The following is a 23,479-nucleotide window of genomic DNA, read 5'->3' as shown; positions in this document are numbered from 1 at the left end:
AAGAGTGGCCCCCACTTGCCGCAACTGGAGAGAGCCCTTGCACAGAACCGAAGACCCAACACAGCCAAAAATAAATAAATAAATAAATAAATAAATAAATAAATAAAAAAGAATATACAATGGAGAAAAGACAGCCTCTTCAATAAGTGGTGCTGGGAAAACTGGACAGCTACATGTAAAAGAATGAAATTAGAACACTTCCTAACACCATACACAAAAGTAAACTCAAAATGGATTAAAGACCTAAATGTAAGGCCAGACACTATAAAGCTCTTAGAGGAAAACACAGGCAGAACACTCAATGACATAAGTCACAGCAAGATCCTTTTTGACCCACCTCCTAGAGAAATGGGAATAAAAACAAATGGGACCTACTGAAACTTAAAGTCTTTTGCACAGCAAAGGAAACCATAAACAAGAGGAAAACACAACCCTCAGAATGGGAGAAAATATTTGCAAATGAAGCAACTGACAAAGGATTAATCTCCAAAATTTACAAGCAGCTCACGCAGCTCAATATCAAAAATACAAACAACCCAATCCAAAAATGGCCAGAAGACCTAAATAGACATTTCTCCAAAGAAGATATACAGATTACCAACAAACACACGAAAGGATGCTCAACATCACTAATCATTAGAGAAATGCAAATCAAAGCTACCATGAGGTATCACCTCACACCAGTCAGAATGGCCATCATCAAAAAATCTACAAACAACAAATGCTGGAGAGGGTGTGGAGAAAAGGGAACCCTCTTGCATTGTTGGTGGGAATGTAAATTGATCCAGCCACTATGGAGAACAGTATGGAGGTTCCTTAAAAAACTAAAAACAGAACTACCATATGAGCCAGCAATCTCACTACTGGGCATATACCCTGAGAAAACCATAATTCAAAAAGAGACATGTACCCCAATGTTCATTGCAGCACTATTTACAATAGCCAGGACATGGAAGCAACCTAAGTGTCCATCGACAGATGAATGGATAAAGAAGATGTGGCACATATATACAATGGAATATTACTCAGCCATAAAAAGAAATGAAATAGTTATTTGTAGTGAGGTGGATGGACCTAGAGTCTGTCATACAGAATGAAGTAAGTCAGAAAGAGAAAAACAAATACCGTATGCTAACACATATGTATGGAATCTAAATTTTTTTTAAAAAGGTTCTGATGAACCTATGGGCAGGACAGGAATAAAGACACAGACGTAGAGAATGGACTTGAGGACACAGGGAGGGGGAAGGGTAAGCTGGGACGAAGTGAGAGAGTGGCATGGACTTATATATACTATCAAATGTAAAATAGATAGCCAGTGGGAAGCAGCCGCATAGCACAGGGAGATCAGCTCAGTGCTTTGTGACCACCTAGAGGGGTGGGATAGGGAGGGTGGGAGGGAGATGCAAGGGGGAGGGGATATGGGGATATATGTATATGTATAGCTGATTCACTTTGTTATACAGCAGAAACTAACACAACATTGTAAAGCAATTATACTCCAATAAAGAAGTTAAAAAAAAAAAAAAAGAGCTGGCGGCATAATACAGCCTTCTTGGCGCAGACGCCTAGTCCTTCCAACAAGCTCCACAAGGTGGCGCGCACCCTTGCTCCTGAATGCTTTTGTTCACGGGGACTAAACCGAGATGTCTATAGGTTTTAAAAAATAACCAAAGATTTTCAATATTTGTGGTAGGCATAAAACTGAGTTATTTCAAAACTTCGTTTGGAAAAGCCTTGTGCCTCCGGCTTGGCGTGACAGGGCTATCAGTAGATCTCATTGTTGCACCTGGGAAGCTATTAAAAATTCCGATTCCTGGGCCCCATCCCAACCCTACTGGTTAGGAACGCCCTGGACAGGGGCCTGAGAAGCTGTGCTTTTATCAGGTTCTCCAGTGATTCCTATACAAGGAGCCTAGCCCTGGCTGGTGAGAGCCAACGGTAGACAGCATTGTGGGTTGTCCACGGTTCTGGCGGTGCCTGAATGTGTGAGTGGGGGAGGGGGCGGGGGACAGTGGGAAGTGGGTGGACCGGAGCAGGCGTTTCCTCCAGGCTCCAACTGGGCCCCTCTAGCAATCAGCCTTGATGCCGGGATTTGAGCATCGTTCTCTGTTCTCTAAACGCACGACGTGGTCTGACCACATGGGTAGCATAAGCGGGCGCACCCTGGACACTCGGGACCTCCACCTCTGATCAGTATGATGCATGGAGTTCTGACCGCAGGTGTGGATTCCTCCGCTGAGAGCTTATTGGAGGCCAAGTGCCCGGGTACTTTCCTCATAGCCCGTCCCCTTCTTACTCGGTGACCCCAAGACAGCGCTTTTTCTCTTCCAGTGCTTTGTGAAACTATCCAGCACAGCATGGAGGAAGCGTGATCGTCCACATCCTCACCCCGTAAGGCGGTGTGTCGGAGGTTCCCCAGATCACCCTCGGGTTCGATAATTCACAAGATGAGCTCTCAGGATCCAGAAGAATTGTTATCCTCAAAATTATGTGTTTTTGTTGTTGTTGTTGTTTGTTTTTCAGTGAAAAGATAAAGACAGAAATCAGCAACAGAAAAAAGGCACGGAAGCAGAGTCCACGAGAGACCAGGCCAGGGTCTGGGCGCAGGCAGATGCCGGGCTTACCCTGGCCGGGGGGCTGGCCTGCAGCAGACATAGGCGGGGTAGTAGGTCCAGGGCAGTCCCAGCTGACTGGCAACCACGCAGAGCACGTCCTAGGGCTCAAGCGTGCACCCAGCCTGGTGCCAGGGAGATGGTGTGGCCCTGGCCGTGGCACACACAGGTATGAGGGCACAGGGTCGCCCTCTGCGATGCAGGCTGCAACAGGGGCGGGCCGAAGGTCGTCTTTCTTTGCTTTCGGCTACAGGATTGTTAGAGCATTCCCTGTTGTGATACCTGCTGCCTCAGCCCATCTAGTCATTTTTTAATTTTCTGATTTTTTTAAAGGAAATGTGTTATTATTTAATAAAGATAAAATCTTTCACAGCGTAGGGTCCAAGAGAGTGCAACCCAGCCACAAAAGCCAATAGGAGCAGTGCCAACGGCAGCACAGTGATGGGCTAGGAATCAGGGGTGCAGGTGAAGACCCTGAGCTGGGCCGCCAGCCCCACGGCACAGGCTGCGGGCTGCAGGGAGCACTTCTTGCCGCTAGAGGGCGCCCGGCGGCCGCTGCGGGAGACTGCTCGGAGGGCGCGGATGGGCGCAGCCGGACTCGGGGGCTGCGGGGAGCGCAGTGCCTCCTCAGCGCCCACGGCCCTGCCCTGGCCTCCCAACAGCCCTCGCGCTCTGGGCCACTCTGGCCAACCCGGCTCCGCCCCTTCTGTGGCCACAATAGGCGGGCGGTGGTCCCCGACTCGCTTCTGCTGGGGCACCTCCTCCGTGCAGCCCTCCGAGTCACACTCTGGGCATTTCTTATGGGGTTGATCCCAGGGGCTCCATACTGGGGCCGTCGGGCCATCTGCTTGATTCTCTGCCCACCCATGGGTTTATACCTTTAGGGATGACACCTGGGAGAATTGGGGACCCATGACTCGCAAGATGACTCAGAGAATTGCATTCCCCCGGGGCCCTGATGCGCCCAGGCTGCTGGTGTGGGCAGAAGTCTGTGCCAATAGACACGGAGGGCCCCTGCCCACCCCAGTCTGCTTTCCATCCTCCGGCTGCCCAATGTCACGCAAGATGGAGAAGCCCCATAGGGCCACCGTCCTTAACTCCCAGCTAAGGGAGTAAAGAGAGGGTGCTGGTAGAGAGCCCTTCCTGGAACTCCACCAGCCCTGAGAGGGGCCTGCTGTGTCGCCATGGGCAGGTCACCCCCTTTGTCCTTCTGCACCTCAGACCCCATCTGTAAAGTCCTAATTTTAGGATGTCATTTTCTAGGTCGCTGGGAAAAAAATCTGTGAGGGCAAGTACTGAATAAAGTCCACCTAGGAAAAAAGGGAAGGAAGAAGGAAGGAAGCAAGGGTGAGAGGAAGGAAGTCTTCTGCCAAAAGTTCAGGTCTCGGCAAGACACTCATGCCAGGACCTTGGGGACAAAATGGTGAATCTGACAGGTCACCTTGGTGCCAACCAATGCCTCATGCACCCAGGTCCTCTCCACCCCCTTCTCAGAGCTTCCAGAGACAGCCTTGGTGGAGGAGGCAGCAGAGTGACTCAGGGCACCCTCCCAGTCTGGTCTCTGCCACAGATTCCCAGCACCGCCCCTCTCTGGGCCTCAGTTCCCTCATCTGCCAAAAAGGCTCTGTGGTTTTCTACAGTCCCTTTCTGCTGACATTTCAAGTAGTCAAATGGTCCAGGTTCTCAGCCTTCCCTGGTTCAGATTAAAACTGCCTGGGGAGCTTTAAAATCTTATGGCCTGGGCACTCCTCCCCCGCCCCTCCCCCCCCCCCCACAATTTTGATGTAATTGGTCTGGGGCGGAGTGTAGCATCAGTATTTTTTCAAAGTTCCCCAGATGCTTTGAATGTGCACCCAGGGCTGGGAACCTCTGGCATCTAATTCCTGCTAAGAAATGTTTGCATTCTCGTAGGAGACTCCTGGAAACTGCAAAGTCCCCCCTCAACTTATCTCTAGTGGTGGAATAACAGGCACAGTCACGACATGGAGTGGTATTTGGGGGCAGCCCCCCCAAAGGCTTATGAGTCTATTGACCCTCCAAAGGCTTTGGGGGGGGATAATGGGCAGGACAAGTAGAGGGGTCCTTTTTCTCTCTCTCCCCTGCCTCTCTGCCCCTTTCCCCCACATGTTCCTGCCTGGTTGTCCCCTCTTCGTTCATCCCCCCAATCTGATGGCAGCTGCGTTGATGCTTGGTAGCAACTTCCACATCTGGAATGGCTTTCCGGCTTCTGCCTTTCTCCCCAACTTCCGTGTGTGTGTGTGTGTGTGTGTGTGTGTTTGAGAGCCTTCCTTCTCCAGGACAATGACCCTCTTCTCCCTCTCTTAGTCCAAAGCCTGAGCTTTGGACTACAGAATCCTACAGTTGGGGATCAGGAGCTCTGGGTGGTGAGTCCCCGGGAGGAGAAACCTCTAACGGCCATGTACTGTGCAAACTCACTAGCGTCCTCAATGCCTGGGTTTAGACCCTTCTGGAAACAGATTCTGCAGCTGTTAGGATGCTGATAACTGTGAGGGAAGGAGAGGGGTTAGGACCTTGAGGGGACCTGGGTCTTGTCCCAGCTCTGCCGTTACTACTTGGTACGTGACCTTGAGCCCAGCGCTTCTCTCTGGACCTCAGGGTTTTTTTAACTTTAAAATGAGGGGCCATCAAGTATTCCTTTCAGTGTTGACATTCTATGACTTCCGTGACTCCATGGTACATCCTGGGTCCAGAGAAGGCAAAAGGGCTTTATGACTCAAAAGACAGGAGCAGAAATTGTTGAAACTTATTCCATAATTATTTGAGCACCAGCTATACTCAAGACACTATTGTAGGTGCTGGGAATATAGCAGCAGATGCAATAAATTCCCTTTCCTTGTAGAGCTGACAGTGGAGAGAAGCTTGGCGTTGGGTTTGGGGGCCTCTAGTTGCATCCTTTAAGTTCTGCTTTAAGGAGTATTTTAACATTTCTTGTAGTGCAGGTCTGCTAGTGATAAATTCTTTCAGCGTTTATGTCTGAAAACTCTTTATTTTGCTTTTGTCTTTGAAATATATTCCACTGGCTAAAGAATACAATGTGGACAGACCTTTTGTTTCAGTATTTTAAAGACATTTCTGCAAGCTCTTCTAGACTCTTTTCCTGATATCTGCAGTTATTCTTATATTGGTTCTTTATATATAATGTCTTTTTCCCCCCTGGGTGTTTAAAATTTTTTCTCTTTATTACTAGATCTTAGCAACTTAGTGTCATATTATTCACATTTCTTGTGTTTGGGGTTCATTGACTTCTTGGATCTATGGCTTATAGTTTTCATCAAATTTGGGGGAGTTTTAGACATTACTTCTTCAAATATAATTTTCTATCAGATGCCAGATATTGTGACTTTTACCTTGTAAGTGTTGAATATTTTTGTATGACTAACAAAATTCTTGAACTTTGTACTGGGATGCACTTGAGGTACCTAGAAATAGCTTGAACCTCTTGGTCTTGCTTTTAAGCTTTAAGTGGGATCAAATTAGCATGTTGGTCTAGAGTTCACTTTTCCCCACTATTGAGGCAAGTCTTTTCTTCGTACTTTTACGGGGTTGAATAATGTCTCCCCCACCCCAAATTCATATCAACCCAGAACCTCAGAATGTGACCTTATTTGGAAAGTGGGTCTTTGCAGATATAATTAGTTAAGATGAGGACATGCTGGATTAGGGTGGGCCTTAACCCAGTGACTGGCGTCCTCATAAGAAGAGAAAATGGAGACGGACCCGGGAGTGATGGCCACGTGACGACAGACAGAGAAACTGGAGTGATGCAGCTGTAAGCCAAGGCACTCCAAGAAGTGCCGGCAATACCAAAAGCTACAAAAGGTCGGGAAGGATCCTTCCCTAGAGCCATCAGAGGGAGCATGGCTCTGCCAGCACTTCATTAACCTCCCCCTAGCGTCCAGAGCTGTAAGAGAATAGGTTTCTCTTGTTTTCAACCACCCAGTTTGTGATCACTTGTGACCGCAGCCCTGAGAAACTACTGCAGTACTCAAACTGATGTTCCTAACTGGTGAATTGTGAAGTTTCTCCTCTGGATGCTGGGAACAGACATTCCTGGAGCAGTTGTCTCGCCCAGCCTCTGCTCGTGTCCTACGCTTGTGATGCTCGGTGTCTGAACTACTGGAAGGAAATGCTCTACAGGTCCTCAGAGCTCTGTGTACAGCTGCCTGCCGTAGGGTCCTTTGCCCTGTGAGCTGCAGCTGATACCAACCAGGGTTCTTGGCCTTCCCTTCCCCAATCAACAGAAATCGAGAAGAGGCCAGTCAAGAAATTCAGGCAAGGCTTTATTGGGGCTCCTGTGGCCACAGGAGGGGGTGAAAACAAGTAACAGTTTCCCTTGGTCGCTCCCGGAGGGCGGGGGCGAGCTGGTTCTTTATGTGGGGTGAGGGTAGAGGTGTGTCTAGGGGTCAGGCCGGAGAGGTGGCTTAGGCGATTTGCCCCCCCCTTTGGTGGTGTCGAGTGCAGGAGTCCCAGGTCCCAGCCGGTCTCACACCCACACTGCTGTTGCCAAGTGCCCGGCCCCATTTCTTCAAATCTGGGAGCTCACTGAGCTCTGTCTGCTGTCCAGTGTCTTAGAGCCGGTGTTTCATATCATTTGTCCTTTTGTTTGGTTTTGTTGTTATTTCACGTGGGACTGATCAGTCCTGGTTACTCCATTTCACCTAGAAGCGAAGTCTCCTGTATTTCCTGTTGATCTTGATGAAGAGGTTTTCTTCTTTTTAGCAGGTAGCTCGTTTGTCACTTGGCTTTAAGATTTATTTTTATGTATTTTCGTTTTCTGCTTCTGTTAAATAAATTTTATTTCTTGTTATCCTTTCTTCTGCATTTTAAAAGCCTTTAGACATGTAGAAACGTTGAAATAGTAAAATGAACACACATATACCCTTGATCTAAATTCAAGAATTATTAACAGGCTTTCATCCTTACTTTCTCCTTTCACATCCCTCTCTCTCCCCCTCTCTCTCTTCTCTCTCTCTCAATGTAATGTCAAATTCATGATTTTTTAATTCATCATGTTAAGAGCAGTTACAGCCTTTCTTCTCTTCTGATGTTCAGATTGTTCCAGATTTGGCCGGTGGCATCCCCTTCGTGCCAACTCTGGTGTGTCACTGTTCTCTGAAACTTGCTTAGCTACTGCCACCACAATATGTCCCAAATTCGCTTTGTACTTTCCCAGGCCCAGCTCTAGAATCGACACCTGATTCCTTTTGGTGGAATTTAGAAACCAAGCTCCGGTCACCAGTGTCCTCATCACTATAGGAGTGTCTTTGTTTCTATGCCTTTTCTATGGAAAAAGCCAGGGAGTGTGTTAAAATCATGAGTTCGTATTGACATGTCTATTTCAAAATAATCATCACAGAGTCATGGTCTACTATTACATTTTGTAGTATTTTTAGATGCTTTTATGTCTTTTTGAAACTGATCAAGAATGTCCTTTTTGTTGCTCAATCCTCTGTTAGTACATGCCTTCTTTTGTGTTAGATAGTGATTTTTCTAGCGTACCACTTAAATTACTTTGTCATTTGTTTAACTATAATTTTTTGAGTTATTTTCTTAGTGCTTTCCCTGGGAATTGCAATTAACATTTTAATTTATAACAAATTAGTCCAGATTAATACCAATTTAATGTCAGTACTATACAAAAACTTCTCCTATATATCTTGGTCCCCTCATGCTGTTACTTTCAGAAATTATACCTTTATACATTGTGTGCCCATCAACATAGATTTACAAGTATAGCTTTATGCTGTTGTCTTTTCAATCAGATAGATAAAAGGAGTTACAAACAAAAATACATTTATACTGTCTTTAGTTTCTTTAGATGTAAGATTCTTTCAGCACTTTGAATATGTCATCCTATTGGCTTTTGGCCTTCAGGATCTCTGATGAAACATCAGCCGTTAAGTCCTAGTTTGTGTTCCCCAGATGAGTTCAAGGAGAGACTAGCCAATGTCCCTAGGAAGGAGAGTTTCTGGTGCCCTGAAACCACAGCTGTAGGGAGTAATGGCGAGTAAGGACCCTTATTATATCAGAGAGGCACCTCTCTGCTTTAAGATGGCTGCAGACCCCCTACCACTTGTAGTTTGGCAGTGTTATGATGGCCCAGAAGGTAGAATGTGAGTTGATCTCATCCATTGTATTTCTTCATTCAGCCTCATTGGTTCTGTGCTTATTAGAAACTTCCCTTTAAACTCTTACCTTTGGTGTCCAGTGTTGTATTTTTCCACTTTTCCGTCTTCATGATTATTTGAGTGGAAACTGGGAGAAGGAGAATGCAGCATTATCTTTTAACCATGTTTATAACTTCTTGAGTGGCTTTCACACTGCAGATAAGCAACGAAGTAAGGAAAAGCATGGAGAAAATGACCACGAAAAGAAACTAGATTGGTTCTTGTGAATAGCTGCTTTTATTTGCTTTGTGGAATGGCAGACAGGAGGCTTGTCAGGCAGGGCCAGGTACTAATCTCTCTGGGTGTATAAATCTCATCGCTGAGCGAAAATATATTTGGAAACTAAGGAGCAGTCACATAAAGCCACAAGATGTTCCAATCATCAAGTTGTGCTGTGAGGTTTCGTATTTTAGCTCAGCTCTGACTAAAGGTTTCTGTCCTGACAAAGTGAGTGTAAACTGATGCTCAGGGCCTTCAATATGCAGCTGTAGTGAGGATGCTTGGGAAAGGGCTCAGTGCTCATGCTTTTGTAAAAATTCTGAAGTCTCCAAACTGGCTGAGAGAAGAAGGCCAGGACGCTGGTCTTGCCAAACTGACTCAAACAAAGATCTTTGACTTTTTCATTTCTACCTCTGGGTAGGGAGTTCAAAGCATATTTTCTTCTGAAAGCCAAGCAAGGAAAATTTGCTCCCATGATATGGATATTTGATTTTATACTTCTCAGGCAAGATAAACTATTCTTCTTTGTGGGCTGAGGCTGAGACTTTTACTTGCCAACATTCTATTTGGGTTTAATAGGAGAGATTACCTCGGAGCTTCCTGGAGTCAAAACAAGCAACCAGCCATGGTTACCGAAAGGCAGAGCTGCAAGATCTTCCAGAAATCACAGAGGACGCTCAAGTTAACGAGCAAAACCACATGAGTTCAACTTGACTTCAACCTTTGCATTTCCTGGAAATAATTTATGAAAACCCAGGTTTGGCAATGAATCTGTTAAATAATAGAGCTAAGGTCAAGATTAGCAATGTGTGTGGCCGGCTGGTGGGGTGGCGGCTCAGAGTTTGATTGACCAACTGCTTAGGTGTCTACATTGGCAAAGGGCTTACGGGAGTCCGTGCCAGCTGTTCATTTGAGCTGAATAGAGCAAAGCTCTGGGTATGACGTTCTGATCCCACAACCACCACCTCTGCCTGTTTAGACCCTAGGAAATCCCTACAGAGTCTCTCCCCCAATTTTTTGGGAAGTCGGTGGCTGCAAAGTAAACAATGACAAAGTCAGCAGCGGGGTTTCTTGCCATGTGGGCAACTGAGGCGCCATGCTCTGTCTCCAAGGCACCAGCCTGTTTACTGGCTCAGAGATGACTTTGATTTTATTCCCACCTTCCAGCCTGCCACTCACATGAAACTCTCTCATTTTCCCAGTTCCTGAAGAGCCAGGCTGATGCTGGGTCTACATGATACCAAAGAGCTGAAATTGAGCAATTGCCTTGACACTGGGCATGGGTACAACCCAAGGTTTGAATGGTGTAAACCACCCAAGACAGACTGCAGTTTTCTCTCTTGCCACAAGATGGAGAAGGAAGGAAGAAACGGGTGGAAAAGATTTGAAAACAAACTTTTCTAGTGGGGTGCATTTCTCTCTAGCTTATAAAGGGACAGACAAAACAAATGGCCACTTGTTTTTTTTGCAGCAAAAGTGATATGGCCCAGATCTCTCTATCTAATATCAATCGGATGCCCTAAACGTATCTCCAATTAATCATTATAAATTAAATTCCATGTCTCCCCCACCCCTTCTTAAACCAGAAACCCACGTCATCCTTGAGCCATTCTTTTCCAACAAGCCACATGTCAAACCAGTCACCAGGTCCTACTCTCTTTCTTCAATCTCTCTAGGCACTGCCCTCTTTTCTCCACCCCCGTTCTCCCCGAGTTTAAGTCACCATCATGTCTCCTCTGGATTAACACAAAGTCTTCACAACTGGTCTCTCAGCCAAATACGCTGTGCCTGTGGGCCTTTGCACGTGCTGACCCCTCTGCCTATAATGCACTGTCCCCCTGTGCTCTGCTAACTTCTTTGTTCTACCCCTCCAAGAATCCCCCTACCAAAAAAAAAAAATAGGGATAGGAATGATCAATTGCAGGAAGGTGGTCACATCAGAAGAGGGAGGGAAAGGAAAAAATGATAGAATTGGGCTGCAACATTGGCCATATCTCTAAGGTTTTATTTCTTAAAGGAGAACGAGAAGTCTCAGTCAAAACATTCACATCTGTTAAATGTGAGTGATGAGTATACTCGTCTGTATTATTTTATGTGTGTTTGAAATATTTCATAATTAAAAACAATTTAAAGTTTTAAAATGAGCAGTGCTCCTTCCTTTGTATCACTATGATCTTCTGTAGTGAATTCTTCCCTAGGGCTTCTGACCCTGGGCTGTAATGGCAGGCTTGCTTGTCCGTCCTTTCTGCTAGACTAGAAACTCCTGGTGTTTTGTTTCTCTTTGCATCCTATTGGTACCTGGTAGACATTTGTTAGTTTCTCAGATGAGTCTCTAAGCTATTAGCCATATAGTGAAGGCTGGTGCTCCATGGTGGGGTTGGCAGTCGACAGGTGTGATGGAGACCTGCAGAGATGAGAGAGTTGTGTAGAGCAGTTGACAGGACTGCATCCGTCCCAGCCCGGGAGGGTGGTGTGTTGAGGCTTGAAGACCTTAAGGTCCCAGCATCAAACCAAGCCAAGGGGATTGATGCTGTGGCTTTTAGGAAAGGCGATGGGCTTGTTTTCCCGTCAGAAGAGAACCCAGCTCTGTGGCACCAAAGGCCAGCTGGGAGCGCCCTTAAGAAGAAACCGAAGGGGCTGAACTTGGTTCTTCAAAGGGGACAAAGAATTCCTGGATCGACTGGAGGAACTAAAACAGAACAAATAAAGCTGTAAAGACAGGGCATACCTGATTTTGACAAAGGTATGGGAACCAGGGTCATGAGGACAGGAGATGGAGGAATGTGGCAGAGAGAAAGAGGGCCCAGGAGCAAATTCTGAGCCACCAGAGTATTTGGGTATCTGAGCAAGATGAGCTAATCTGGGGTGTTATTTATCCCTTTAGCAAATATCTATTGAGCACCTACTAAGTGATCAGTGCAGTGCTAGGTGCTGGGAATACAAAGGTGAGCAAAATAAGCTGTCTTGTGGCTAAATAAGCTTATTTTAGTGACATGGCTGAGGTCATTTGTCCATCCAGGGTCACAGATAAACTGGAGTCTGTGCATAGCCTGTTCCCGCCCTGTACAACACAACCCCATTTCCTCCCTAACGATGGCCCTGCAGACACCTCCAGGGCCTCCCAACCCCCAAATTCTCTTTTCCAGACTGGACACGTCATTCTTAGAGGAAAAGGCTGGTGGAGGGATGGGGGGATGGCCCTGGAGTGACACTGACCAAGAAGAAAGCATTCTACGCGGTTCCTGGACCACAGAGGCTCAAACCCAGGAGGATTAGGCTGGGTCCTCTTTATTCTGAAAGGCTGGGGAGAGCCGAGGCTGAAGGAGGTCCCCTAGCAGAGACCCTGGGAGCAGGGTACCCACTCCTGGCTGCATTGCTTCTGAGATTCAGGACTTTCTGCCTGAGGCAACCAGGAGAAGCCAGGACCGTGCCAGCCGCCCCAGATCACCATCTGAGGCTGCCAGACACACAGGAGGCTCAGTGCCATCCCCAGGCCTCCACCTCTGGCTTCTTTTCCTCTTTCAGAGCTACATGTGTGCTCATTTTTTGTAACAGCTTTATCGAGATGTAATTCACACACCAGACAATTCACTCCTTCTTTGCGCTCAGTTTTATTTTGCTCTCATCCAGATGAATCTTAGGGAAAAGTGGGAGGGTGTCACTCAACCTGCATACTCCACTCCCACCCCCTGGCTTCCTAGGGACAGCCTGGCAGCCATGGCTTTGACATTGGAAAGGCATCAAGAGCCTCTAGTCTATAAGCCGGCGGCACCTCCCTGGGAGGGAGAGCAGAGGTCTCTGCAGCCCACATGGGTCTCTGCTGCTGTGCTCAGGGGGATATGGGCCACAACTGCAGGTGACAACCTGGGGGCCACGCCCAGGAAATACCTTCTGAGACTCAGGCGCTGGGAGCATTACTGCAGGGCCGTCAAGGAACTGGTTCCTGATCCTGGCTTGCTGTGTCCGGCTGCTGAGCTGACTCAAGTTCACACCTCCGTTCCGAATATCCCTGGAGGATTCCTCAAATGACCCTCACCGGCAACCCTTTCCCCTGTGGTTCTGATCCCATAGGTCTACAGTGAGAGGCCCAGGCATCTCGACATTTATAAAGCACCCAGTGATTCTGATAATTATGTATTGATTCAGCTGTCCATCATTGTGAAAAACAGGTTCTCAAACTTGAGGGACCATCACCCTCCAAACTACCTGCGGGACCTGTTGTCTGTTTCACCTCCACAATCTCCGATTCCGTAGGCTGGGGTGTAGCCCGAGAATCTGCATTTCTAACAAGCTCCCAGGTTCTAGCTGAGGGACCGCACTTTGAGGACCATTGTGCTAAGGAGGACTGACCTGCTTCTCCGGAAATCATCCAAATCCGAAAGAGCAGGAACTCCCTGCCCTGGTGCTTCACCCTGATTACCGTCACCTGGAGAGTGAGCAGCCCTGATACCCAGGCTGCAGCCCAGAGCACTGGAATCGGGGTATCGGGGGTCAGCACCAAGACTTGGGATTTTTTTAAAGCTCCCCAGGCAATTCCCATGTGCAACCAGGGTTGGGAACCACTGCCCTGTTTAAAGCTTGGCTAACTTCCGACTATCTTGAGAGCGTAGAAGAAAGGGGAGAGGGTGGGGGACACAAGTTATGAGAGCCAGAGTGGGGCAATGAGCCCCAAAGGGTCTACCAGCGTGTCACCTTAGCACAGCCCTGAAGCATCTCTGCCAGGAGACATTGGCATCTTTACTTCCTCATCCGAGGAAATTCAGAAGTGAGAGCCAGGGCCTTGCCAGCTCTGAGCACAGCTGCAGAACTGATTGCTGAAGACGTCCCAAGCCAGAAGAGCCTTCTGACCGTACACTGGCCTGTGCTTAGGGGCTGGAGCTTGGGTCCAAGTATGACACCCGAGGACCTGGGGGTGATTAGCAGCAGTGGCTGGAGCACAGGTGCATTCTCCCTTGACTCATCACCCAGTGACTGAAGTCCAAGTGTTCCGGGTTGAAATAGAACCAGGGAGTGGAGATCGGCCTGGGAACATGGCCTCAGGTCCTCCGTCAGCCCAGTCGCCCATCCTTTGCTGCTCAAGGCCAGGCAACCTGCTACAGGTAGACCTTCCAGAGTCCGCAGGAGAAGCGATGGGCCCGGCTTTCTAACTGTGCACATGGCCGGACCACAGACATATATTTATCTGAAAGAAAAGCCTTTGAAATTCACTCACCAAAAGTATGGAAAAATCCCAGTAGAATTCAAAGATACGTTCACCTTTTAAGGGAGAGCTTTGTTTTCCCTTGGATGTTACCCATGAGCCTTCAGGCTTCGTCATCTCTGTGGTCAGGGTCAGACCTGAGTTCTGTTCTCAGTCCCCTGTTGGGTATTTTGTCCTGCAGAACACCCCCTGCTGGGGTAAGGACTCAGGAGAATGAATATTCATGACTAACTGTTCCTGTATAATAAAAAAGTTCTTAAAACCCAGATCAGAGAGGATAAAATCCAAGTTATTATCTCACTGGAATTTGCCAGACTCCCCCTTTAACAAGGGGAAAGAAAGAAAAAAAAAAACCAACCAAGTGCTTTATGCCTAGAACACTCTATTTTTAGAATTTTTAAACAAAAACAAACACATAGTGATTTTACCTCATAAGTTTCTGAAGAAGGTGTATAAAATGCAGCACTTAGAACTGAGGACCCTGAGAGATTCTGGGAGATTCTACCCACAGGAAACTCAGATTTTTGACTTTAGCACAAGACATTTGGGGAAACATGTGATAACATTTTTGGAAAGGAAAGAAAATATGAGATGCCCTCATGAGGCTTAGAGACAGAAGGCCAGTGTTATGGTCCAGATCCAGGCAGGATCCCTGGTAGTGCTTTTAAGCAAGTCACTTGACTTTTTGGTGCCTTTTGTTTCCTTATATAAATATATTCTAAGGGAATGGGTGTTTTTTTCCTATGCCCAGGAAGCTCAAATAACATTAAAAATTCCAAATGCTTAAGTGAAAGCTAAGCAGTACCTGAATGCTAATGTTGGGAAGGGTTTGGCAAATGGAATACCGAAAGGATGACACCATTAGCTTGGGTGTCTGCAAAGTTTTCTTAATTAGACTGTCTGCTCCCCAGCCAGAAGCTGGTTCATATTTCTCACCATATGTTCCATAGTCGGCTTACTTCCCCTGATGTCAATCATTCCCCTCCAAAGCCCCACCAAAGATCCCCGGCTGCTTTCTCACTGGCTGCTTCTTGGAAGGGGGTGATGTTGCTGGACGGTCCATCAAACAGATCTGGTTGCCCTTCAGGGTCACGGAAATGAATTTCACAACCCTTTTGCAAATCACAGCCCCAGATAACGAGCTGAATCTCTCATCAAAAGAAAAAAAAACTTTTATTTTTTTCTATTGCATAAATAATGGTAAATTAGACTCTTTTTTATACAGATTATATATTTACAGACAAGTTTGGTTAGAGAAAAACATCTGGTAAATATGGCAGTCAGTTTTCCTTTATACACTAAGATAACATATTAATAATATGTACTTCATGGGATCAGTAAGTTGCATGCCAAGTTAATTTATATTAATATTTACATTTTATATAAAGATTTTCTTTTGACTAATCTGCTGACTCGCTCATCATTTAATAGCAGAAATCATCAACGAATACTGAATGAAAAAAAAAAAAAAGGAACGTGAATGAGGTAAATGGGAAGATTGTGACCCAGGATTTCAGTCTTAGTGGCCCATTCTGGATATGAGACCTGCCAAGCTCCAGGCATCCTGGCTATAATAGTCGTCAGCTGTGCTCTGATTTGCATCTAGCCATTTACCACCATGGTTTGAGAAAAAACTCCCGTCTCAAGTCTAATGACAGCTAGGATCACAACGACCCCTACCCCCAGCAGATGACAGCTTGCCAACCCATTCCCTGGCCAGAGTTTTGGGGCTGATTTTCCTCCAAGGGCATTGTCTTTGGTTAGCACTTGGAGAAATAGCTTCTTCCTGGATTCAGAGTTGGGGAAGAAAAATCAAACCCCACTAAGAAGCCATTTAAAGACTCCTGAAGCCTGATTTCCAGGTTAGAAAGAAAGAACATTCTTTGATTTGCCTTGGAGAGAGCTGAGAGATAGTGACTTGTGTAAATTTCCACCAGGAGCTGAGAGGGCCCTTTCCTTGGCCCATCTAGGTCTTTCCAGGGAAGAGCAGCAGGGCTTGCTAGAAAAACAATGACTGCCTCCATTTACTTTGGGAAGAGGAAAAAAAAAGGAAGCCTAGGAATTTAGGTTGTCATGCGCAGAAGGGCCGGAGACTTTTGTGGATCCTGCAGCTGCCCTCTCTCTGCCCTTTATCCCTCATCGTGGTGGGATCGCATCTAAAGCAGGCGCCTGTGCTCAGCATCACTCATCAGCCATCTAAGGACCACCGCAGGCGTCTGGTCTCCCCAGACTCTTCATCAAATCCCTAACAATCCCCAGAGATAGTGACTCCCTTCTGCAGTGTTACGAATAATTACAAGCCACTCTCCTATACACGGGAACTGCTGTTCCATGGGTCAGAAAAAAAAAAGAAAGAAATGATCAGAAGTTGTGCTGTTTATTCAGTAACTTCCAGTTAGGCTTTTTCAGATGGGGAAGCAGCATCTTCTCCTGGAATCTGGCTTTGTTTCACCCTACTTAGGCAGGAATTCTGATTCACGTGACCTGTGGTAAGGTGATCCCATGTCCTTCATTTTGACACTGGCTCAGGCAGGACACAAAGCCCATCTTGGATGCTCCCTTGAATCAGCAAGTCCTTAGGGAGTAAATAAAACCTCTTGCCTACAAGACACACTCGACAGAAGCCGATTTGCATCTTTCATCTACAGACAACGGACACCTAAAGAGATACCTTGTTACAACTGCCTCTTGGGATTTGTGTTTAAAAAGAAGAAACTGCCAGTCCCTAATGCAATTCATAGGGGACACAGGGACCCTCTCAACGTGTGGGCATTCACTTTGATTTGTTTCAGACAGAGTCACAAGAGGAAGGCTCTTTTGAGTCATCTGGTTGACCTTTCCCTCTGCTTTAGAGATGAGAAACCTGAGGCTGGGAAGGGGAGTCACTCAGAATTATCTGGCTGGTGGGTGGTAGAAGCACCTGGGGTCCTGCCTCCTGTGCCCTTCCTGGCTGACACTGCTGCTTACACATCCAGGGCTAAGGTCTTCTCTCTTAGCCTCAGTTCAACCGGTCTGAGCCCAGATAGCGCACCCTGGGAAAGGCATTTTGGCCTTGGCAAATGTCAGCACCCCCCCAAGGAAAGGCAAGCTACCAGCCACCTCTTGAAGTTCCCAGCACATGTCATTGGGATCAGGTTGTTGGGCAGCTGCCCCACGGCACTCAAACCCCTGTATGCTCCCAGAGTAGACCAGACGTACAGGGAAAATGTTCAGAGATCAGCCTCAGCAGCCCTTTAAAAACTTTCTTTTTCACTCCCAGGTCCAGGGATGGAGCACATCACCCTTGAATTTTGCAGCCCCTGAATATTCCTTCCTAATTATCCTGCTGCTCTGCTCCCCTGGAAAATCCCAGCCTCTGCATCTGTTTCACTTGGACAATAAGGTCTAACAGTGTGAGAAGCACAGGTTTGAAAGCCAACCCATCAGCCTCAAGGAAAAGAGGTGGATGAGGGCTATGCCCAGCATGGTGGGCCGACTCAACGGATTAGCTACCCAAGGCAGAGGCCGGGGTCAGGATGTTTGGCAAGTCTTTCCCAGTGTCAGAGGACTGTCTATGGGAGACTGGCAGAACCTGATTCTTTGTGACTATATTTCAAGCCAACTGAATCAAATTAATTTTGCCTCCAAGACTTTTTGAGCATTGTTATCATGTCTCTTGAGACCTAATAAAGAGGGTCCCAAACCAGTATTCAATAGAAACCACGGCTGTTTCAACGACCATGGACTTGGCATGGAGCATAGGATACTAAGAGAAATGCTTGGCTGGTTTGAGTGCCTGACCTTTTCCCTCCAAACCAAGTGTCTATGACAAGGCCACATAACGGAGGACAGTCCCCTGAGTGACTTAGTCAAAGGAAGTAAGAAGTGAAGCTGAACAGTTCTGACATTTAAATTGTCATGGAGACGGAGTGCTTAGAGGCAGACTGAACCTCCCTCCATTTTGCCATTGCTTTAAATAATTCAAATTGAAAACCCTAGCTGCGGAATAATGTTTCTTTTCTGTTTCTGATGGATTTTTTTCCCCCTTCTGGGGGGGAGTTGAGGCGGTCTGGGAGGATGGCTATGGTAACACCTTTAGGTTATGGAGGCTTAGCCCTGGGAGGATCACGGAAGAGGCCAATGAGAGATCTCTGATCTGAGGTCATTTCAGATAGATGTTCTCCAGGGAAGACGGCTCCGCAGTCCGCCTGGTGACACAACCAGTATATGCCAAAGTCTAGAAGCTTAAGTCTATCTGTATCATCATGGCATTATAGAAAAGGGGGCCCCTCCTTTCTGCAGTGCAGTTCCAGACCTTTTGTATATCTTAGTGGAATAGAATGAATAACATGATCACTACGGGCTTTGGGAGGAATAGTGCAGTAAAATGACCCAATATGGTTTGAGACCTCCAGCTGGAAAGGGCAGAACTTGGCAGCTTCAACGGGCGTGGAGAGCACAGCGGAACGGGGCTTCACAGTGTGCAACCAACCACACAAGGCCACGCCCGCCAAGCTGAGGAGCTTGGCAGTCACACCTTACTTTTCTGGTCATGCCCTCATACGGTCCCAGGGAGGCTGCTAGCTGTGGGTTAAGAGCAAAACTCTCTTTGATTTATGACCTGAGTCTCGACTGAACCTAGAGAAGGCATTTGGAATAAAAGATAAATTTCTCTCCCAGGTGTCCGATATATCGTTTTGTGATTCTGTGGATGGGAGGTTGGGATGGGGGCATGATCATCAAAACGAGCTTGCCATCTTTCATTAGGTTCTTTCGGCTAACTGCAGAGAGGAGGCCATTTGTCAGGTGAAAATTGAGACAGGAAGCAGGTATTAAGAAAGAAGACACGTCGTGTACACAACTTGTTCTCTGCAAATAAAACACCTAGAAACTCTGGAAACCACTGGCTTGCCGGAGACCACATGTAAACCTCAGTTCACTTTAGTTCACATTTCTGGCTTGTGGGAGAGCTTCTCAACAGGCAAACAGATGCTTTTAAAGACTGGGGCTTAAAATATTTTTTGTCTTCCAGATGGCATTTCTGCCTTTTTGCCCAGATTAAGGGGTCTTTGCTCTGGGCTCTGGGAAGTGGGGAGGGTACCACCCGGCTCACAGGTAGCTCCTGTTCTCCTGAGCAAATGGAAGGACAGGTCCAAACAGAAGAGGACAAGGCAGAGAAATGACCAGATCCTTTGAGGCTAATTTCTCCCACCAGCGGGATACAGATTCAGGGAGTCAGGATGCAAGCAGGCAGAACCCAAGTGTTTGTTCCTTAAGGAAATGTTCCCTATTTTTGTGTGCCTTGGCAAACTCAGGGTGGAATGCAAGGGTTGCCATGGCAACATCCTTTTTTTTTTTTTTAAAACACAGATAGGTCATGTGGGACCCACGCACATTCTGGAAACCACGGTTAGCAGTTCCCATGCTAGGTCCTGTTTGGGGGCTCTGGGAGTGATGAGAGACAGCTTCTTTGGGGGTCAAAGGGTCAGGGTCTGCACCCCTTGTCCCCCAAGCAAAGTGCCTCCCTGATCATCACTCGTGTGGTCAGGGGTGGAGGCAAGAATGAGCCAAGCTCGGTTTGCTAGTCTCTCAGCCACCCCATAATAGACCCATAAGTCTATTTGCTGGGAGGACAGAGTGAGCGTTGAATTCCTCCCGCTCAATTCCTGCGAAGGTCACTTCCAGCCAGGGCCACATGGCACACCTTGGACATGGGGGACCAGGACTTCTAGAGTCTTCATCCATGAACACAGTAACCCCCGTGGGGAAGGCACTCGCTGGCCTGGGGCCCTGGAGTAGCACAGGTGTGGACAGAACTTGGGGGTGGAGCGGTGGGAAGTCAGCATTTGCAGCCCAACACCGTTGACAGACCGTCCAGGCAAAGCTGCCGAGGTACAGGATCTTAGTGCCCAGAGTCTCCGGGGTGCCGTTAGCTCTGGGATGTTCCCACACACTCAGCTCCTGGTGCCATGTGTGCGGTTACCACGGCAGGAGGTTAACTTCTAGCCCATCAAAGAGAATTCTATGGCTTCTTTCTCACCCTCTCTCCCTAGCAACACCCACAAGGGATGCCTTCTCCTGGGTAGGAGGGACTCGGTTCCACGGACTCACTGGGAGAGAGGAAAATGGTCCTCTTTAGGGAGAGGATGCTGAGGACTTGGTGGGGAACAGGCTGTTGGTGTCTCTTCAGGTTGCCGTTTAATTCACACCCTTGCACAGCGGCTGATTTCTCTTCCAATTAAGTCTAACCCTCACATCCTTCAAGGTCCCTGCTCCCCAGTAGGAGGCAGAAGAACTTGTAGCCTTTAAAGAAGTACTCATTGTTTTGCCCTGAAGTCCAGCATCACCTACAGCACTGCCCTCTCACAGGGCAGGGTCCTTTAAGAATCATGCCTGGGGTCTCCATCCAGTCTACTTGGGGTCTCTCACCCCCCTCCCCAGGAGGACATGGCCAAGTCATTCACGGGGTCCCTCCTACCTAAAGAGAGAGAGCAAACTGCTTTGGGCAGAAACTAATGATAAACTTGTCCTGTGTATCCGTATTCTACATTTGGACCTGTTCTCGCTCTGAAGCCTGGTCCCGAGGGACCGAGGTGAGTCAGGTGAGAGGGGAGAGAGGAGAGATAGACAGATGTGAAGTGTCTAACGGGGCAGGGCAGGCTAGAGGGACAGGCAGGCCATTGCCTTACTTGGCCTGGATGTGTGGGACCCCAGGCATTTTCACAGAGGGACTTGTAACCTCCCAGGTTCCCGGGAGCTTACACCTGCTCCCTCCTCCATACTACGGCTCAAACCCTAGTTTTACTTGTGCTCATCATGGATATTTGCAGTGGGGAAGTTTCTAGAGTTGCTCCCAGGCTGTTGCCCAAAGTGCTTACAGAGGTGATTTGGAAGAAGACCCCAAACTGAGACCTTGGATGCTCCAAGCCTGGGAAGACCAGAGGGAGAGAGCAGAGAGAGGGGGGAGGCTTGAGGAGGGATTCGTAAACACACACCGCACCCCAAAACCACCCGGCTGCAGCAAGAGAGGAAAGATTCTGGCACCTCCATACTGAACAAAAAGGGAAAAGGGAGAGGGGAATAGCTTGTAGCTTTAAGATGCAATGGAAAGAAAGAAGAGCAAGACAATTCCAATCACAGAAATACAGACCTGAGCTTGGAAACGTACAGAGGGAAGAATTGCAGCGAAAGGTTATTGGCTAATCAGACTACGCAAGCTTGAATGAAGAGCGGCGGTGGATATGGCATCTAGGAAAAGTCAGGAAATCGCAAACTTGAAATGGGGTTGGCTTCAGTTCCCTTCCCCAACAGAAGTATTTTACCTGTCGAGTTGGCTAAGCTTATTAACATCTTTTTGTTTTCTTGTGAAAATGAGTCAGTTGCAGAATCTGACTGCCTGAAGATGTTACGTAAAATACAGTGGTTTGATCTTTCCAGCTTTCCGTTTGGGATGGTGTTTCTCTTTCTATCTGGGAAGACAGACTAAGAAAGCAAATTGGAAGATGAGAGAAAGGTGAGATGCACAAGGACCTTAACTTACAGAGGTCTCCCAGCATGGAGATGTGTTTGGACTCCATCACTCTGGACCACTGGGGCGTGGCTTGCAATACCTCCTCACCACCAGCCTATGTCCCTCCCCATCCCCAAACTACCCACCCCAAAGAGGCAGGGATGTGTGTCGGAGGACAAGCTTCTATCAGCAGTAAAGCAATTAGGGACGATGGATGTCACACAAGAAGAAGCCCAATATATACGTCTGTCTGTGCGTCTACATGATAGAGATGCCCACGGTTATGCTTCTTTTTTTTGTCTAAATGGCAGCACAGGCGGCAAAGCTGGGAGAAAGGCTCTCTGCAGATTCCAAAATGCTGGTGCGCGATGGGCTCTAGGAACAGAAAGCCAAGTGCCGACGGAAACCGAGAGCTCCCCAACTCTGCCAACAAGAGTCCTGTAGAAAAGGCAGTAGAACAGAAGCGCAGGGGGTGCAACTTGCAGACCGCTGGGCGCTGCACCCCATTCCATGGCTTTCCCCTCATGCCTTGCCGGGGGGCCTCCACTAGGTTGGGGAAGAAAACCAGGGTAGGACAGGAAGCCCCCACTTCTGCAGCAACTCAGAAGTCAGCTTCTTGGCACTGAGGGTTGCCCTGGGGTGGGGCAGGGAGGGAGTCTCCAGTTGACCCCTGGGTTGAAAGAACGGGGCGCAGAGGTGATTGCGTGTTCCGTCTCTCTCTTGCTCCCTTACACCGCCAACCTGGATGGCCATGGGAATTCCGAGATGAAAATGAAGTTTCTCTTTAGAGTTCCTACAGGCGGCCGAAGCGATCATCCGGAACTCCTGGCTATTTATTGCATTAGGAAACAAGACCATTAAAGCATTGAAGACAGCCCTTTTGTGTACCTGCCAAGGGGATGAAGTGGGTTTGCAACGACACGGGTTGCACTGCAACCTTGGGTTCTTCACCGGACTGTGCCGCGTCTGCACCGTCCGTATCTGCTTTTTTTGTGGAGGAAGAGTCTGCCCGCGGGGCAAGCACATGCGCGTGAGCCAGGAACGCAGGTGCTGGGGAGGCCGCTACTCCATGCCGCTCCGGAGGATCTGGTTGGCCGCGATCAGCATGACGCTTATGATGAAGGCCATGGCGAAGGCGCAGATGAGGCTCTTCCGGACGCAGGTCTGTCTGTTCTGCTTCTGGGAATGCACTGGGGCGGGGGGTGGGGCAGAGGGCAAGGAGGCATGGAGGGAAGGCAGGGAGGGAAGAGAGAAATGACACAATGAGACAGACTGCACTTCTTCCTCAACAAGCCCAGGGACCGGTCCACAGGAAGAAGACCGGTCACATCAAGTAAAGCATCTCTAGGACAGCTCTCGGAAGAGACTGGGCATCCCTGCTCCTGGCAAATGGTACGAAGTGGCCAAACTTCAAAAATCATGCCAGATGTGATGTTCAGAGTGAGGTCTAGGCTTCCAGATGCAATAGCGCTACAGCGATTTCAGAGCGAGGAAATACATCACGTTTTCAGCGTGAGTCTCACCAAAGGCATCATCCAGGCCTGGCCATGTCGTTTCTGCAGAAAGCCAGCCTCCCATGTTTGAGGCAGCTGTTACAGACAGAGCGAGGTTCGGATGTATCCCTACAGGACGGGCTGGAAGCCACTTACCTTTCCCAGGGCTGTTCTTGGGTGGCTGCCAGTTGAAATGACTCTAAGGGACTTCTGGCATTATGGCAGATACGCACAGCAGTGGTTCGAGAGCGGGGTCCCTGGGTAAGCTACATCAG

General features: G+C 47.9%; 2 protein-coding genes across 12 annotated transcripts in view; one reads left to right on the top strand and one right to left on the bottom strand.

Annotated features, from left to right (window-relative positions):
- GALNT17 (polypeptide N-acetylgalactosaminyltransferase 17) overlaps positions 1 to 16,261 on the top strand; it is a 472,484-nt gene extending 456,223 nt beyond the window's left edge. Inside the window, exon 11 of the mRNA XM_036825175.1 lies at positions 9,602 to 16,261. Coding sequence (XP_036681070.1) covers positions 9,602 to 9,736 — 135 coding nt within the window. The 3' untranslated portion in view covers positions 9,737 to 16,261. The remainder of the gene's footprint in view (positions 1 to 9,601) is intronic.
- Positions 16,262 to 18,243: 1,982 nt separating this feature from the next.
- CALN1 (calneuron 1) overlaps positions 18,244 to 23,479 on the bottom strand; it is a 471,992-nt gene continuing 466,756 nt past the window's right edge. For 10 of the 11 annotated variants that reach the window (XM_036825183.1, XM_036825180.1, XM_036825185.1 and 7 more), the window contains one exon: positions 18,244 to 22,901. In XM_036825183.1, coding sequence (XP_036681078.1) covers positions 22,774 to 22,901 — 128 coding nt within the window. In that variant the 3' untranslated portion in view covers positions 18,244 to 22,773. The remainder of the gene's footprint in view (positions 22,902 to 23,479) is intronic. The other variant, XM_036825182.1, reaches the window with a different exon arrangement.

Source organism: Balaenoptera musculus, chromosome 15, assembly GCF_009873245.2.
Source record: "Balaenoptera musculus isolate JJ_BM4_2016_0621 chromosome 15, mBalMus1.pri.v3, whole genome shotgun sequence".
NCBI lineage: Eukaryota > Metazoa > Chordata > Mammalia > Artiodactyla > Balaenopteridae > Balaenoptera > Balaenoptera musculus.
The sequence above is the reverse complement of the archived record's forward strand: the minus strand, read 5'-3'. Positions and strand labels throughout refer to the sequence as shown.